Source organism: Phalacrocorax aristotelis, chromosome 6 (genome assembly GCF_949628215.1).
Source record: "Phalacrocorax aristotelis chromosome 6, bGulAri2.1, whole genome shotgun sequence".
Lineage (NCBI taxonomy): Eukaryota > Metazoa > Chordata > Aves > Suliformes > Phalacrocoracidae > Phalacrocorax > Phalacrocorax aristotelis.
The window spans coordinates 51,388,941-51,406,991 of NC_134281.1; the positions used below are offsets into that span (position 1 = coordinate 51,388,941).

Below are 18,051 nucleotides of genomic sequence, written 5' to 3' on the forward strand. Positions count from 1 at the left end.
GGCAGCGGGACAGAGCAGAGCAAAGCACAAATCAGGTTTTGCTGAGTGGCTATGAGTTCCTGTGCACGTTGCCATGGGCCTCCCTGAGCCATCCTAGGAAAGGCTGGGGCCTCTGCCAGAGCTCCTTGCTCTCCCGCCAGCAAGAGAAAGACCCAGCCCGAAGGAATAAAGGAGAGGCAGACCTATTCATGCAAAGGGCCTGTGTCTGAGCACAGAGAACTGGCCACCCCCAGAGTGGCGACTGCCGAGGAGCAGGGAAGCGGCCTCAGCACAAGGGCCTTGCATCTCCAAACCAGCTGCTCCTGCTGCCCTGTGGCAAGGGAGGGCAGCACGCTGGGTTCTTCTTCAGCTGAGATCAAAAGTAAGCTTTTCACTTCTAGAGAAAGTTAAAACTTTCAAAGCTACAGGAGAAATTGAAGAACCCGCTTTCCCTAGCAGCTCGTGAAGGGACTGGAGACCATTCTGATCTCTGCTTGCAAAGACTGCTCTTGATCTCTGGCCAAAAAGCAGCAGCAGTTTAGAGGTATTAGACTGGCACCTAGCACAGGTAATGGGTTAGAGGAGGACCCCACATATAGTAGCATGCACTTCTTCCCGCCCTACCTTTGAACAAAACCGCCCTGGCTGGTATTTGCATGCAAAATGTATTCTGTGCATTTTAAACCTCAAGCAACAAAGGCATGCAAGCAAAGTATCAATGCCATCACCAGAGTCACAGCAAACAGTAAGCAGATTTCGTCAGGCACACTGTGGCCGTGCCTAGAAGGGAGCCAGAGTCTGCAGGGCCCCCTCCCCTTTTGGGGATGGCTCTCCTCTCCCTACTGGAAAAGTCCCATCTGACGTGGCGTACTGTAGATGGATAAGAAGTGAAAAGGACCAACCTTCTCGCTGATCTGAGAGATGAAAGTTTGTTTTGTTTGATGGCAGAGTGCGATGAAGATGAGGAGGGAATAAAAAAAGACAAGGAAAAACACAGAGAGTAAAAACAGGCCAAGCTTCATCTGTCCGCACACCACTGAAACGACAAGACAAGACTACAGAGGTCAGCCATGACTTCCCACCGTGCACACACACCACTCCATGTCGTAGACAAGTGTGCGCCACACTTGCACCACTCTGGCCCAGAGCAAGGCCATCCCCTCCGCCTCCCTGACCCGCTCACCGCTTGTCGAGGCAGGGTGGAGGGGACCGCACGTCCCACACATACTCAAATGGAGGGTGCTTTGGGGATGGCCCTGCGCTGGGCCAGATGCTGGAAGCACAGACACATTTATATGTGCAAAACACTCATGCACACGCACAGAGCAAGGGACTCCAGCCATCACACAGACTGACGTGCTCCCACACACCCAACTCCAGCTATAAAGATGATGGCAAAGGCACTTTAAATCCATTGACCACACACTGGGAAGAGCATATACACAGATCCAAATTTTATCAAGTATGAAAGAAATGTTCCAAGTGGTGAATGGAAAGTCTTCTACCATGAAGAGCTGCTCCCCCTCTCCAAACAAAGAGCTAAATGCAGCAGAGAGGTATTAGGCAAGTGACAGACATGCGCAGTCTCAGCTGGGCTCAGTTTCGGGAGAGCCTTACTGGCACACTGTGCTGCGAGTGAGAGATGGACAAGAAATCAGAAGGACAAAAACACCCAGAGAGAATTGAGCAGGTCCCAGCTTTTGTTCCTGCGGGAGAGACAGTAGAAGGTTAGTTGCATTTTCCTTATAGACAAAGGAGATCTTATTTCTCTAGCAGGAGTGACCTCACTCCAGCTACAGATCTGTGCCGTATCAGCTGTAATCGAACCCTCGCTGAGAGAATACAGAAGTAGATTTGACAGTTAAAGACTGCTTATGAGTCAACATTTTTGATGGGGGAAGGAGAAGGTGGGGGGAGGAATTGCTTTCCAGCAGAAACATGGCAAATTAGAGAACAGCATGTGGCATTATACAGTGCAACAGTACAGTCAGCCATTTCCAGTGATTAGAGGACAGGATTTTAACCAACACTGACATGGTACAGACCAGGCAACAAATCGCCAGTAACAGCTACAACAGTGGCCTACGAAGTGTAATGGAGCTTGCAGGAGAACAACAGAACAGTTGTTTACATTTCATCAATTGAACTGATACTAGGGGACCAGAACCGGCCAACTCGGAGCTTAAATGGCCCATAAGTGAGGGCCACATCCAGCAAGGACCCGCACCCGGACATCCCCGAAACAAGGCCCAGGTTTTCTCTGGCCAGCTTCAGACAGGGGATCTACCCCTTGATCCACAAAATGTTAACATAAGGCTCATTTAATCCTGTGAGACCCCGTGATGGGAGGGAACCTCTTTATTGCTGCTCCCAAGCCACCACTTTATTTCCTCATCTAATGGAGCGTATCACATCTGCATGGCCTCAGCAGACAGCCTTCTGCTCAGCTCTTCCCAACAGGGAGGATTTGTTTCCTGCCCTTGCCCAGGAAGGACAGTGATTCTGGCAAACCAGGTGTACCCATGAACAGCAGCATTTCTGAAAGCAGCACTAACATCTCAATAGAGCAACACAAACTCCAACTGCTGCAAAAGTGGACCAACCTTCTGCACCCCATGGGACTGTGCAACTGAACGGCAAGAGGCTGGCGAAGGGTGTAAGACCAGGCAATGATGCTGAAACAGCTACGGGAAGGAACACCTGTCCCCGTTGCAGAAGCGCAGCAGCTGCAGAGCCTCCCCCTGCTCTCAGGAAGGGCTGATGGCCCCCAGCCACACCAAAGGGACTTGCTGCAGTGCTGCATGGCCTGCCCAGGGCAGGGAGTCGGGTGCTGCTGCAGCTGGGGAATGGCCAGGAGCTTTGCTTTGGGGAGCCTGGCGGGGATCGCACCGCTTCAGTGTGCACGGACATGAGGCAGCTCCGGCAGTGGCTTTCCCCATGTGTTGACACTTCAGATTAGAGTTGGAAAGGTGAGGAGACACATGTGAAACACACTAATTCAAACAGATTACTTTCTGGTCTGTCAAATAGGAACAAGTTTGGGGCCTGCTATTTATCACTAATTGCTGGATTATCTCTTAATCTCTTATTCTATTAGTGTCTTATGGGGAATAAACACCAGTAGCAGGCTATTTTGGAACAGCTGTAAGGCAAGAGGGAACACCTGGGCAGAAAGTCCTCTCTCCTTTCCCTTTACTTAATGCTTAAACAGCTGCTGCTTTATCTGAGATAAACCTGATAAATGGTAAATTGGAAGTTTCATCTCCTTACAGATCCCATTCACATGCTCCCTTATCTCCAGTTCTCTATCCATGTCACTCCTAAGCCAAGAAGCACGTTTTACCAACAGGTTTTCTGCTTTTTTACAAAACAAATTGCTCTGAGCAGTGACAGCAAGTAACATCTGCCCCCCACACAGGGACAGAAGATGTAAGGCTGGAGTTACCCAGAGTATCCCCCCTGTGCAGAATACCATGGCTCACTAGGCGCTCTAGCCTGTTCCCACAAACCTGAGCTGCCTGGCAGCTACCTTAAACATGCCAGTCTACGTGCAAGACAAAGGAAGTCAAGTCACAGCAGAAACACCACCAGATAGCAAACTCCAGAAGGTAAAATGGGGCTCCTTTTGAGATCTAAGTTGAAACAGCAAAGCAGCAAAGAGCAAGGCCATATCAGAGATGTGTCTGCCAGTCCTGACTGTCAGATAGCTCCAGCGCTCTGTAGGCAGAAATTCCCATCCCGATTGAATTTGGCTTTTACCCTGCCACAGACATGCTCATCTTATGCAGCAGCAGCAATACTCTAATGACAGCAGCTTGCTGCAGAAAGAATGAGTTTGGGCTTATGGGAGGGTCCGCTTTTGTGTATTCTTGGGCATTAGCTCCCTGAAACAAGGCAGGGAGCTGTGGGCAGGATATGAATGCACAGGTCTGAGAGTTTAGATCACTAGCCCAAACAAAGGAACACATTTCTAAAGCTTTTCAGAGCGAGAAGCTAATACTTTCCTGAAAGCAAAAAGAAAGTTCATTATCCCAATTGGCTCTGCAATTCTGCTGGGAATTGCCAGCATCTGCCCTGTGCTGAAAATCCTTTGGTGCTATGCAAGGCATTAATATAATGGCAAACCCAGACACTTTGGAATCCAAAAGACACAGAGGTTAACAAAAACCCAGAGAGGGATGAACCTGTTCCTGCTTATCTCCAGAAGCACATCTTGTGTCTCAAGGTCTCCACATAAATCAAATTTCATCCTTTACAGCTTTAGAGGCATAGATGAACAAAAGGACAGATTGTCTTTTTTACGCCAGATTACATGAGAATAAGACAACCTCCCATTATATGAGATGAACAATGTTCTCATGCCACAGTGATGAGTATATTCCATCCTAGAGAGACAGACAGGATGCTCAGGGTGCCCAACCATCCTTTCCCATTCATAGTGCACACACATGCATGCATGAATTCAATTAAGAGCAGAAAATTTCAGAGTGCCAGAGATGGATTTCCTAACCCTTTGTGCAAGTGGCTATGGAAGGGGAGGGAACAGGCACTTAGTCAGCACAGAAATGCAGGCCTAATTGTTCCACAGGCGTCTATGCAGGTCATGTGGGGAGGCGGGGGAAGTAGGTTTCCAAGTCCATTTCTGTGGTGTATTACCATGCACTGAGCCACCAGCCACTCTCCTACTTTCCATAAAGGTCATTTTACAAATAATCAGACTTGAGCCTTGCATTGCACTTTTAACCATCAAAGGACTTTGTAAGGAATAAAACTGTTAAGCTTATTTAGTTGAGTTCTATAAAGCACATCGAAATTTTTAGATGGAATGTGCTAGCAGAATGGCAAAGAACTATTATTTATTAAACCGTGATCATTAAAATCATTACAGCATAGCAAAAAGCTCACAGAAACACTGACAGTGAACACACTTCTCCCCAGGAGAAAACATGACAAAAATATTCATAGTAATATATGGGGAAGAGAAAACTTGGCAGAAGCCTCTACGTGCTTCACACAGAGCCTCTGCGGCTCTGAAGCCAGCCGACTCCAGTATGAGGGTACACAGGGTTGCAGCAGCACGAGCCTCAGCGCCGACTGAGCAGCAAGCGCCTGCTGGCGCGGAGTGCTGCGCAGCTCTGGCCATGCCGCCAGCTGCGCTCACCTCGAGTCTGCTTACAACTAGCCAAGGTGCATCTGCCCAAACTACAGCTGCTCTGACTTTGGCTGTAGCAGTAGCTTCAGCAAAGAGCAGCGCCTGGGGCAGATGAAATGAAGTTAAAAATACAGGAATCCCATAAAAAGGAGTGCACTTCCTTCATCAAAGGGTCATTGCTTTGTGCTGCATTGCTGTACTGTGGCATTACCTTGAGGTCAGGACTGCACAGAGTCTACACAGGGAGATCGTGGCCCTTCAGACCCGTAGCCCTCCTCAGCCAAGTACCAACTGCTGATAGGTAGTTACTCTGTGGCCTCTATCACAGCCTGCTTTTGCTTCTTCTGATGGTCCAGGGCAGACATCTGTCTGAAGCAGCAGTCTGGATTATCTGGTCTGATTCAGCTGCCCATTCGTGTTTCCTGTCATCCAGGCATCTCCCTCGCAAGTCTCTCCAGTCCCTGCTTGTCTGTGATTGCTGCCAGGCCCTTGAGCACCGGCAGTGCCCCTCTCTGGTCAAGTAATGTCACCCCCATCAGCGCTGACGAGAGGCAGGTTTAACGGAGTACATTGCCAGAAGTGTGCATATAGCTGCGTTGTAAACAAACGTATTCCCCGTTATTTAGCCATTTTTCAAACATTCTCAGTTTTGGTCACTGACTGTTTGGCCACTGTCCTGTTTTTACTCTTCTCCTGGCAATAACCCCGAGCTTTGACTGCTGTTGCTATTTTAGCCATTTTAATATTACATAAGCAGAAAATGTCCTTTTGCAAGTCTTCAAGTCTTGTTGCTCCAGGCCCATGTCAGTCATTCAGAATTTACACAAGGTCCCCACTGCGGTAAGCATCATATAGCCACAAGTAGCCATTTTGGTGTGCTCCCTGTGTGTCTGAGCCTAAGCTACTGACAAGTCCCCAAGTGTAAAACCCTGCGGAGGCCAGAGGAGCGCTCCTAGGGACAGTCACAATCCTAATTTCATTTTGGGTGATGGCTCCTTAGTGAAGCTTGGCAAATAAAACTTCAGACTCCAAGCAAGTTTCCTTGCTGCCAAAAGAAATACTAGCCTGGTCTTTCAAAAAGCAGATCAAGAAAGCACAGATTTTTGCAGCAATACCATTTCTATTTACTGCAGTCCAATTTACTAGTTTGTGATTTGGGGACAGAGGAAACAACTCAGTTTTAAATGGTCTTTCTTTAAAAGCAGCTGTGCAGACGCTTCTCTACAGTATGTGTAGCATTTTGGGCCAGGGAACTAGCTGCACTTGCCCCACTGGGCCATGTCTTAAAGGCCTGAAAAGCAGCACTTCAGAAGTGAAAACTGGGCAGCAGATTTCTCATTTGATGGGAAGTATGCAGCCAATACTCCAATAAGTACTATTCTAATAGCATCTGCATTGCTCACTGCTGTAAGCAGCACTGGGGAACGCACCTGGTGAACTCCACAGTGTACTAATGAAGGTATTCTTATACACAGTCTTCCTGCTCATCTGCTTTATTGAAGTAGGAAAAAAAAAGCAATGTGTAGAGAAAGGGAAGGGCAGAAAAAACCTTTCATATAGGGAAAGAGTTAAATAACAGTGCCTTTGTTGAGGGGAGCACCACACACAGAGGCATTTCATAGAACAAGACTTTTGGCTGAAAATGGTCCTTTTTGTGCAGATGTCCCTGAAGCTGTAGGCAAATGATGAGTGAAATCTATTAATAAAAAACCAATAGTGTAGGTGAATCAGTGCAATTATACCATACTCCCAGTAAGCATGACGAAATGACACCGCATTTTTTTTTCTCCCCACTTGGTCCAATCTGCCTTCTACTCTTACATCAGTTTCTTGTATGTCTTGAATCAACTTCTTGGATTTTTGCTGCTAAATTAGGCAGTAAACTCTCTGGATTAGAGGAATCACATCTTCCATATGTTTCTATTCCTCTCCCTTCTCCTTGCAACACCATCAGGTCCCAAATCTAGTAATTGTTATGATGTACTGAGGTACATGTAACCATGGACCACAGGTGGATGAGTGTTCCTTCATCCTGACCAGCACTGGCAAGCATGCTCCTGCTGAAAGGGTGGGACAGGAATATGCCACTGTGCCCCCTTCAAAGTCCCTGCTATACTCCAGATAGCCACCTTCCCCTGGCACGCTCCCTTCTCTTGCTTTCACTCTGTTCTTGCTCCTCTAATGGTCTGGATGTTTTCTGCAACCCTCCATGCATGGAGGGCTGAACAGCAGCAGTGGGAGGCATTCAGCTCCCAGCACTGGTCCCCAGCCCCATCCCGGCTCTGCAGCAGCAGCCAGATAGACCTGTCAGTCCAGAAGCAGAAGGCTTATGAGGGTTGCTTTCCAGCACACTTAGTAAGATGAAAATAATAGCTTCAAGGAAAATGCATCCATTTTCCTTTACAAATCCCTGGTGTGGAAATGTTTTAACTTTTAATGAAGTCCATCTGTGCCGAAGTGCTGGCTCTGAAGGATTCACAGAGACAAGACACTGGTGAGCCTGCTCCTTCTTCCTCCTGTTCTTTCATTGATGTAGGAAGCCCCGAGCGGTGCCTGGATACTCCTCAGCCCCCAGTACCTTCCTTTGTTAGCATGAAAAGTACGATAAAGATGTTAATGAGCCGGTGCTTTCTAACACAGCACTCTCACAAAGGATTACCTGGGAGGCTAGGAAAGGGGAGGACACGATCAAAAACATAAATCCCAAGAGTCAAGAGACAAGCAAACATTTGAACTATTAAAAAACAATAGGCTGTAAATGAGAGCAGGCACAAGCAGTCCTGAGAACTACCCAGGGTGGAAATTAGTACTGCTGCTCCCTACTCAGCTACACTTTCCGAGAAAGTGGCCGACTTCTTGGGTATTCACAGCAATGAGGTCAATCATTATGAAACCACCATGCAGTCGCGGTGCAGCCGACACACTTAATTTCCACTGTAATTTAACATTAATTAATGTCTCCTCTAGTAAAGGTGCAGGCACTTTCTGAAGACACTACTGGAAGTCACTGATCCGTCTAATGACAACACTGTAGGACTATCACAAGAAGAAAAAACTGATTCTTTCATTCTGCATCCCAGGCCTGAGAAAGTAAGATATTTTCTTTTTTTTTTTTTCCTTGCTTGGTAAAGAAATAAAACCCTGTTCTTGGTTTGACTAGCTTTTTGAAGTCATTTACTAATATAGTAAAAAAATAATATCTTTTTTGTAGAACATTTGCTATCAGAAACTGTAAGCACAAATACCATCTAGGACCTAGTACACACAGTGAATTTAATCTGATAATAATTTATGGGGTATCCCATCTTAAATATACAGCAGGGCTTTATCAGGATCACACAGGTTGGAGGCTGACATTGTAAAGATTATGTGCAATAAAAAGGCTTGCTCCAAAAATTTATGTGTAAGAAAATGATGGTTAACAGCAAAGCATTTGTCTAAGAACATGCTTTCTTCGGTGAACATCAGGGTTCTCTCACATGTGCAGACCATCCAAGGCCCATGCCTAGCCCAAACAGGACAGATGAACCTTGCTGAGCAGCAAGGCAAGTGTAAAATTCAGTACGCTCTTCAGTCTTAGAGGATTCACTTGCTAAATTGAGAGCATTCATTAGTAAGAAATCGGAAAGTTGTAAGAGGAGGTTTTTCTACCTCTTGAAGATCCTGTGCTTTTTTTCAGCCACACCTCTACAGAAAACATAACATTGAGAGTCTGAGCATGTCACAGGAAGCAAAAGCATCCCAAATACTGCAGCAAAACAGCTGGGTATCCACACAAACCTATGCAACAACAGCCAACCTGGTAACTAGGATCCTTTCCCTCAGAGTGCAAAGTGACAATCTGGGATGAGTTTTAGTACAGCTTGCCTGAAAAATGAATTTACAAGAATACAGGGAGTTGAAGAACATCCATAATTACACTGTGGAAATGAAATGAGTGATTCCAATGCATAGATATAGCTTCATCTTCTGAATATGCTTAATTGGATGCTTCAGTCTTCCAAAGACTCTTATAATCCAAATTACGCTGCAAAATAAGAAAGCAGTCCCCAGAATAAGCAAAGAAAACAATGCCAGAAGCCACCCCTAGAAGCAAACGCACATCATGTGAAGACTTAATCATTCTCATGTCCCCTTTCTATACTAACCAATGCATATCCAGCTTTAAGATTGTACTTTCTTTCTTTAAAACAGAGGAAGGAAGAAATGAAGATGAGATTTTATTATTAGACAGTTGATTTACTATGCAGAAATAAAACCTGCTTCTAACTTCCTAACAAACAACGTGTTGCACCAGCATAAGAGTCTTCTTTCTCTTCTTGGGAAAATCTATAACTACAGTTCCCAGGGGTTCCTGACCAGTGGCTCTGGTTACAGAGTTTCATATGAAGCAGCGCATTTTTTTCTTGCTGAAATTAACAGAAAGTGTACAGGGAATTTAGCCCTTACTTCTCTCCAAGCTAACTCAAACACCTTTAATGTAGAGAAAGAAAACTGGCAGGAAACTGTCTTGATGTAAAACCTAGTTATTCTGGTACGTTGAAAACAGTTTTAAATTGGCAACATAGCATAACCATTAGAAAAATTACTTTACATGAATTGCAGCTAATTTCCAGCCGGTTCCCAGTGTGAGCCATTAATACCCAGAGGCTCGGTCACTGATGCATATAAGATGGATTAGGACAACTCCAAAAAGCTGTTCAGTTTTTAAAGATACACTTTCCAAAGCAGAGGCCTAAATATCAGCTCACCTATAGCTGAGCACCTCTCGCTCATCAGAGTATGACTGGTTTTATACTACTCCACCAAAGGTTCATTTGTACTAAGAGGATTAAGCACCCCAATTAAAATAACTATGACACAAAGTGAAGAAGTTCAAGGGAGAAAGGAATTCCAATTCTGCCCTATTTCAGCATTTTACATAACACCATATAAAGAGCAAAAACATATTTCCAGAAATGCAAGTCAAACCCAACATGGATGAGATCTTGCTGGTTTTTGAGCAAAAGGCCACATCACACAAAACAAAAAGTGTGATCAGGGCGCTAAGACAGGGAACACACTCCTTCACTGAAAGCCATGGAGCCTTTTGGGCAGGAGGAGAGTGACCCCCTTAGGTGGAAGCTGCTCTTACCTCTAACGTAAAGGTTAGCTGGGGCAGAGTAGCGGGTTCCTGCGCTGTTGGTTGCAACACATTCGTATTTGCCTTGGTCCGACTCCTCGCTGTTCTCTATTTGCAGAGCTCCTGTACACAAACAAGATGACACAGACAATTCAGATTATGGCAAATCTGGTAATCAAACAGCCAGCCTCAGAAAAGGAAGGCCATGCCCCACGCTTTTAAAGTATCTTCCTGGATAAATATATTGTGATGTTGTTCCCTGGACCAATGGGGTACCAGCATGCAGCCAAAAGGTACCCAGTCTGCTGTTAGAAGCTCGTGAAATTGATAATTTTTTTTTCATGTACAGGGAACCAGTTTGTGATGCATTTCCAACCACCCCAACCACTTATATTCATTGCTTCAATAAAGGAAAAAACCATACACATACACACATATTAATTACAGCTTTGCATGGGACTCCTGTCTAATAAAAGGACCTTTAATAAGCCTTTAATCAAAACAGCCAAGCACAAAGCACACTAACTGTAGCTGTTTGTTTCTTATCTGATGTACACAAAGCCTAGCAAACGCTCAACAAATTGCAACCTTCCTGCAGTAACTGGCAGAGTCCCATTTCTCCCACCTCACAACCCCTCCTTCCAACAGACATCCCCTTTTGAGAAAACCCTTTGCCTTTGGTCAGCTTTCTCCACGTCAGTGATCTCCTTGTCCTTTCAGATTTCATTATACATGATACAAAAAGATTAAAAACTCAGTCTGAGACATCAAAGATATACACCAATGCAATACACCCATTTTGCCACACAGCGCTCACACGAAAGCCACCCTCCCTTTGTCCCGGCAGCACCTGCTCCTCCAGCTTTGGGTCAGGGAGAGTTGCTTAGCCCAGACTGCATGTTCCCTGGGATGTGATCTGATCCCATCCTCAAAGCACCAGATGCACGGCGGGCACATCTAAATAATCACAATAATCGCCAGAGCACACACAGTAGCAATTTCATAGAATCATAGAACAGTTTGGGTTGGAAGGGACCTTTACAGGCCATCTAGTCCAACCCCCCTGCAGTGAGTAGGGTCATCTGCAACTAGATCAGGTTGCTCTGAGCCCCGTCCAACCTGACCTTGAATGTTTCTAGGGATGGGGCCTCCACTACCTCTCTGGGCAACCTGTTCCAGTGTTTCATCACCCTCATAGTAAAAAATTTTTTCCTTATATCTAGCCTAATTTACACGAGGAAGCTGTGGGGCTTGGCTATGACGTGGAAGTGAGCACTGGACTGAGATGGTTTCTCTCTCATCTGCTCAGCCTATTCCACTGGTGTCCAGCACCACTTGACTTCTTGCCTAGCACAGATGACTGCAAAACTGGTCACATCTGAACCCCCCTAACCGGGCCCCATATGCAGAATAAAAGATGGAGATGCAGAGAAAGAAAGAAGCAGGATGCATATGACAGCAAGCTGGCACTGCAGGAGCGAATGGCCGTTGGCCAGACACTGAAGCGGCTGGTGCTCAGCCTACTTCCCCCAGGCAATGTGGGAAAAATTTTTAAAGTGCCTCCAAGTGCTCAGATTCTACTGGTTGGAATTGCCTTTAAGAAGGGAACTCCGCTCACAAACCATATACTGAACTAAAAGAAAACATTAACCCCTTTGCTTGTAAAGATTTGAACTCATTTCTGCCTGCCACGGTTCGGAACGACCACTGAGAGTGGCACTGAGAATAGGCTGGCGAAATTGCCTTCTCCCTTCTTGCTGGTTCAAGCTGCAGAGGTCAAACTCAGTTTTTCATATCATCAGAACAGAAGAAAAACTAATGTGAATCAACCACTGCCACCTACATTATTTAGAAGGATAAATTGAGACTGTAGCATAAGTCTATATGTCATGGGGAAAAATGAACTTCCCTGGGTCCTGCCATATAATAAAAATGATGTACAGAGCCCTCCCTATTGTTGCATTAGTGCAGGAAATGAGGCTTCAGCTAGACAGAGAAAGCTTGTTTGCAGAAGTCTTTCCACCTACTAGCAAAAGGAGCTGCCAGCTTTCCCTAGCCATGGCACTCTCATGGACACCCACAGGCCAAAGCCTATGGAGCACTGCTGCTTAATTCAGGGAGAGCAGTGAATTTCTACATGCTGTCTGGAAAAAACATCTTTAAGCAGACAGCAGCATGACAGGCAGTGGAGCAGGAGGAAGCTTCCCAGTATTGACAAGACACAAAGAATCAGAGAATCTAGAAATGGAAAAGACCTATTAGGTTATCTTGCGCATCCCTGGGGGCCAAGGCAGGATTGCTCCCTGCTGTAAACGTACTTGTGTTCTGTCCAATCCCATTTTGAATGTGCCAAGTGATAGGTCTTTCACCACTTCCTCAAGGAATTGATGCCACAGCCTGGTTACACTCTCCGTCAGGAGGATTTTCCTGGAACTCACCATATATTATCCCCTTCTTATTTTCTGATCATTACTCTGTGGGCACGCGTGTGCGGCAGAGTTCATTCTGAGTGCTTGAATCAGGCTTGGCTGGGAAAAGCTGTTTGCTGCAAACATACCCAAACTTAAAAAAAACCCCAGCAAAACCAAATAAAAAATAGTGGATGTCATTACCCTGAGGAAGAGCCTATCTCTGATTTAGCCTGTAGCCCTCATCAGCTGGCTAGGCTGAAAGCAGAGCCAGCTTCAGGTGACAGGCAGTGGTGTCTGCCTAGAAAAAAGATCCCTAGATGATTCTGCTATGAACACATACTTTTTTATATGCCCCTTTTAGCCATTTAATACATATCAGTGGTATTTATACCCTTTATACTTGCAATCTCCATGCCTCTCAAATGTCAGTTAGTCAAACTATTTTTTGTCTCTAGGGACCTCAACATCAGTGCTGGAGAGAGAAGAGGAAAATGTAAGAGGATGAAGAAAATGAAGGCAGAGGGGAGTTTCAGATTACGTGCTATTATTGCCTGTCAGTTCTGCAGCCAGCGCGGACCGATTTCGAGAATCGTACTATAAACATGTAATGTGTCAGTAACTGCCTACAAACTGTTCAGGGACACCGGGCAAGGGATTCTGGTTTTGTCTGGGTTTGCACAACTATTCAAACTATGGCATGTCAGGAGCAAGAGAGGACCCAGAAAGCAGAAGGAAATTAACGTAAACCTCTCAACTGAACCAAAAAGAGATCAGTTACTGCAATAAAACATTATTAGACAAACTTACAGATCCCACAGTATAGCTGACAGCTAGCAGAAAGTGGAAGGATCATGGTAAACTGGTGGCAATCAGTGGGACTATAGGGGTTTTGTCGAAGGACAACCTGCAACTACGTGATGGATAGAAGAAAGCATAAGGTATCTCAGGGTACAGAGATTTATGAATAAGTTAAGAAGCTCAGACATTGCTGGGATCAGAAAGCTGGAAACATAAGTGCATCTGAGCCTTGGGAAAAAACTCCCTATGTGTAAAATGCTTCAGGCCCTAGTTCAGTCATCCCAGAGAAAGACAATAGCTTAATCTCTTGGAGGGTTCAAGTCTAGAATGGACAGGACACAAGGAGCTACAGGAAAGTAAGAACTGAGTCCTGAATAGTTCCTTCCCCTGAAGTTCTTGGAAGCTGCATCCAAAGACCCTTAAAAGTGCAGTGACTTCTTTGCTTTGACAAGCGCAAAAGACACGATTTCTACTCCTAGAGTTGTCAACATCTCATCTTACAACCTTCTATGCCTCTGGAAACCAGGGCCAGGAAGGCGGATTTACTTTTATTCATTACTTTGGGATTTATGTTCTGCAAGTTGCTGAGTAAGGCCTTGTTCACACAGGATGTTACTGCAGACTTCTCATATGGACTCCTCGAGTGCTCCAGTGCCACGTGCCTTGGTTTTTTTTTCATGGCTGAGTCCTGATGTGCAATCAGATAGCACTGCTTCAGTGGATGCATGAAGACCATCTACCATCAGGACGTGCGTATGCGTACAGAGAGGAGCAGTGAACAGCTTGTTTGGGAGCTTGTGGGGCTCTACAGTGGTATGTGTGCATCAGAGCGAAACCTCTCCCTGCTGAGCACCACTCGACCTCCACTGCCTCCTAAGCACCCTGAATCACAGCAGGGCTCCAGCAGAAGAGGGGCAGCCATTCCTCACCGCACTGCGATGTCACGTCAATCTCGCTTGCGGCTCAGATCCGTTCCGAATAACACATCTCAGCTTATCAGAGAGATGACAGCTCCTGAGGAAAAACCCCTGGCTGCTTTCCAGTGCCAGGGAGAATGGTGACAAGGCAGAGCTTTCTGGGGCTGAGGGCAGGAAAGGCCCTGCTGACTGACAAGCATCCCTTATAGATTCTTTACTCTCTGCTGGTATCTCCTTGCCAGTCCCTTCCCTCTTCTCCTAGCTTCTTCTTTCGCTCTTTAAACTTGGGCACAGACAGCAGCCCCGTTAGCAGCTCTTCAAGATACTTATCTATTCAAATATACTTGTGCTCAGGCAGAATCATTACTCGAAGTGACAGTGGTTAAAAGAAGCATTTAGAAAGTGCACTGCACAGGGCATGGGAAAGGCAGATCCTGATAAGGGCTGCTTCTTGGCAGCGCGGGGTACTGCTGTGCCATGGAGGGCTTGTTACTCTCTCCTCTAGGTGACAAACCAAATGTAAAAACCTCTGAGCTGCCATACAAATCGATCTCTCTGAAATCCTGCTCCATAGCTCATCGGGCGCTTGTGCTCTCTTCACCCAGACAGCACCACACAGAGCTAAACGCTGCAGCTCTTGGGTGTGACAATTTCGTATCTATTTGGGTTAGAGCTCCATTGCCAGCAGTGGGAGCAGCTCGATTTCCCTAGCAGGGCATTCACAGCCTCAGCGCCCCTGGCTCAGGGGTGGGGACTCACCTTTTGCCCTGGTTATAAAATTAGACATGGAATGAAATGCTCCCATAAGTACCTAGGAGTCAGGGAAACCAGGCTGCAGTCACAGCACTCATCTAAGGAAAGGATTTGCAATGCAGATGTTAATGAATCCAGCTACCGGACCAGGGCCCTTCCTCTCAGGGAACAGGTAAATTTTGCCCACCCTGCACACCAGAGCACGTGGCTACCCCAAACCCTCCCCACCCTTCCTTCTCCTTCCTCCTGCCTCCCACCAGCTTCCTCCAGAGAAACACCGCCTGACTTCCTGAAGCAGTATTCTTAGGCATCCCTTCAGCCAGTGCTCAGGTGTGGGTCCCAATTTCCCTTCTGCTAAAAATTCCCGCCCAGAGAAAGAGAATAAAATCTGGGGAGCTGTGAAGCAGGGCCAGAGGCAATCACAGACCAAACAAGGACCCATAAGTGTGAATATGATGGAGAAAAAGACACTGTGAAGCCCTGACAATGAGCGGGTTGGAGTTTGACACCCGGGCTGCTGCCCAAGATACCTAACACTTGCTGCGGGAGCTGTGAAAAACTGAAAGACATCAAAATCATGCAAGAGTCACTAATAATGAAAATAAGCATTTCCCATATCCACTATTTTTTGTAATTTATAACAGCAGCACCTCCCAGCTGTCACAGAGGATTGCACCTTGCCTTCACCAGCCATCAGCACCGGCAATTATGCAAAACAAGATAACTACAAATATATTTTCATTGTTAGTGTTCATTATGGTCATTATGCCTGAGAGGCTGGTGATTGGCATGCAAGGGGCCTGTTCCGGATGGCAGCGCTGCTGAGAAACCTCTCTCCTGTGCACCATGGCAGCTGCTGATAGCACCCAACTGCTGCCGCTGAGCCAGACTTAGGCCGAGAGGGAGGAGAGGAGACCCAATGCGCTCAGCAGCACGAGGTCTCCTCTTAGCAGAGTTTCAGGATGCTCTGCTCTCTCACGAGCAGGTACAGGAAATCTCAGGGGACTCTGCGTCAGAAGCAAAACTACAGCACTGTCAAATGCACGCTAATGCCTGTGTGTGCTTCTAAAGGGACATGAGTCAATCTGAACCCTGACAGTATGAAACATGGCATTACAAGCATTTTCAGGCACTGCCCCGCCCAACCTCCCCCAACACTGTCTGCTCTTGCAAGCGTATCTTCTCCTTTTAAAATTGTTTTCCTTTCTCTCTTTTTTTTTTGTGACTGAAAAAGCTCGAGAAACAGGAAAAAATCCTATCATATACAAAGTGCAATCAAATGTACAAACACACGCTCAAAAAGAGACAGCAAAATTCTTTTAGCTTCCTCTAATCTCTTTGTATAGCTTTACACTCCCGCTCGTAGGATAGCATTGAAATACTGGAGCTATATTTAAACCAGTTCGTTTGGGACTGGAAAAGGTGTAGCTGCAGCTATATAGAAGTCGGTGTGGGTGTTTACCTGGCTTCTCAGGGAGACAGCTCCTGACACCCAAGTGAGCTGATCTAAAGTTAACTCAGACAGACCTCTGCTATGCTGACGTCTGCAGGGAAGAAATACTCTTATGTATAAGAACCTCAGATATTTCCTGTGGTGACAGAAAAGTAACAAATAAATCTGACTGGAGACAGAAAATGCCTGAGATGATGGTATTTCTTTACCTCCTCATGTGCATCTGATCTAATGCCTGTTCAGTCCAGCACCCACCAGAAACACAACGGTGCTCTGCTCTCTCTCACAGTCCAGGGCAGGAAAAGGCAGCCAGTTTCACAAAAGGTTGAGCGAGTTCAATTCCAGAGAAATGCTGGAAATGAACATCTTATATTCTACTTTGAAAATAAATATAGAGCAGAACTTGCTTAAACGTGGATTTGCTGATACTATCTGTGGGTCACCTTAAGAAGGTGGCTATTGCGTAATCTGATGGGCATCTGCCAGCTCTGTATCTTTCAGATGAACAAATAGGGGTTTCAAGATTAAATTACTGTCTGGGGCAGTCCCAGAGGAGTAAAGAGCAGAGCTGCAAACTGAGATTCTGAATTACAGATGGGAGGTCCTCCCATTTCAGGGAAGCCAGAGATGTCTTGGACAGCAAGGAGGTAAGGTTGAACAAGGCATTTAGAGAGAAAAATTTCCTCCTGTTTGGAAGGGTGCATGGTAGAATTTATCAGGTCATCCTCTTGCTAACCACAGGCTGCTCCCTGCAGGTGGGTTCTCCGCTGCTCCAGCACAAAGGCCTTGGGTAATGCTTGAACCTCCCAAGTACTCCAAACACACGACTCCTTGCGACACAGTCACAGCAGCAATTAAATCAACCCCAAACCTCCCGTTCCTCCCCCAAACATTATTACCAAAAGGGTTCGTTAAGAGTCATTAGTTCACCCTTCCTTTCAGACCAAATTAATGGATTCCAAAGCATCAAACTTACCTTAATGAGGAACAAGAGTGCAGCTGGGTATAGAACATGGCAGAACAGTCACTTCTACATGGACACAACCTCACCATCATAAAAACACTTTCATCTAATCTGTCGTATCTTTAGAAATTCAATGACCTCCGTTTTAAATAAAAGGCATTAGGCTGACAGCAATCCTCTGGGAGAAGCCAGAGAGCAGCACGTGGCTTCTGTTTGCTCTCACAGAAATGTCATCTTTGACATTCAAACAGGACACATATTTTAAATAATGTCAAGAACATTCTTAAAATACCTCATCAGGACTCAAACGGGGGCGGGAAGGGGGGGTGGGGGTGCAGGAAACTTATGTTTTATGAGATGGATGGTTCTTTTCACAGAGATGTGTTCGGTTCCCAAGCAGGACGTATGGAGCATCCACGCGGTTCTGGTGCTGAGTCACTAATGTCATCAGACAGGGCAGGGGCGCAGTGGGCGCGCAGGGAGGCCCCGGGATGGCTGCGCG

The 18,051-nt window shown here is 46.1% G+C and overlaps 1 protein-coding gene across 8 annotated transcripts in view; it reads right to left on the bottom strand.

Moving 5' to 3' along the window:
• Nucleotides 1–18,051, bottom strand: part of PTPRF (protein tyrosine phosphatase receptor type F) — a 394,797-nt gene that overhangs the window by 83,683 nt on the left and 293,063 nt on the right. For all 8 annotated transcript variants that reach the window (XM_075097853.1, XM_075097851.1, XM_075097854.1 and 5 more), the window contains one exon: nucleotides 10,266–10,376. In XM_075097853.1, coding sequence (XP_074953954.1) covers nucleotides 10,266–10,376 — 111 coding nt within the window. The remainder of the gene's footprint in view (nucleotides 1–10,265; nucleotides 10,377–18,051) is intronic.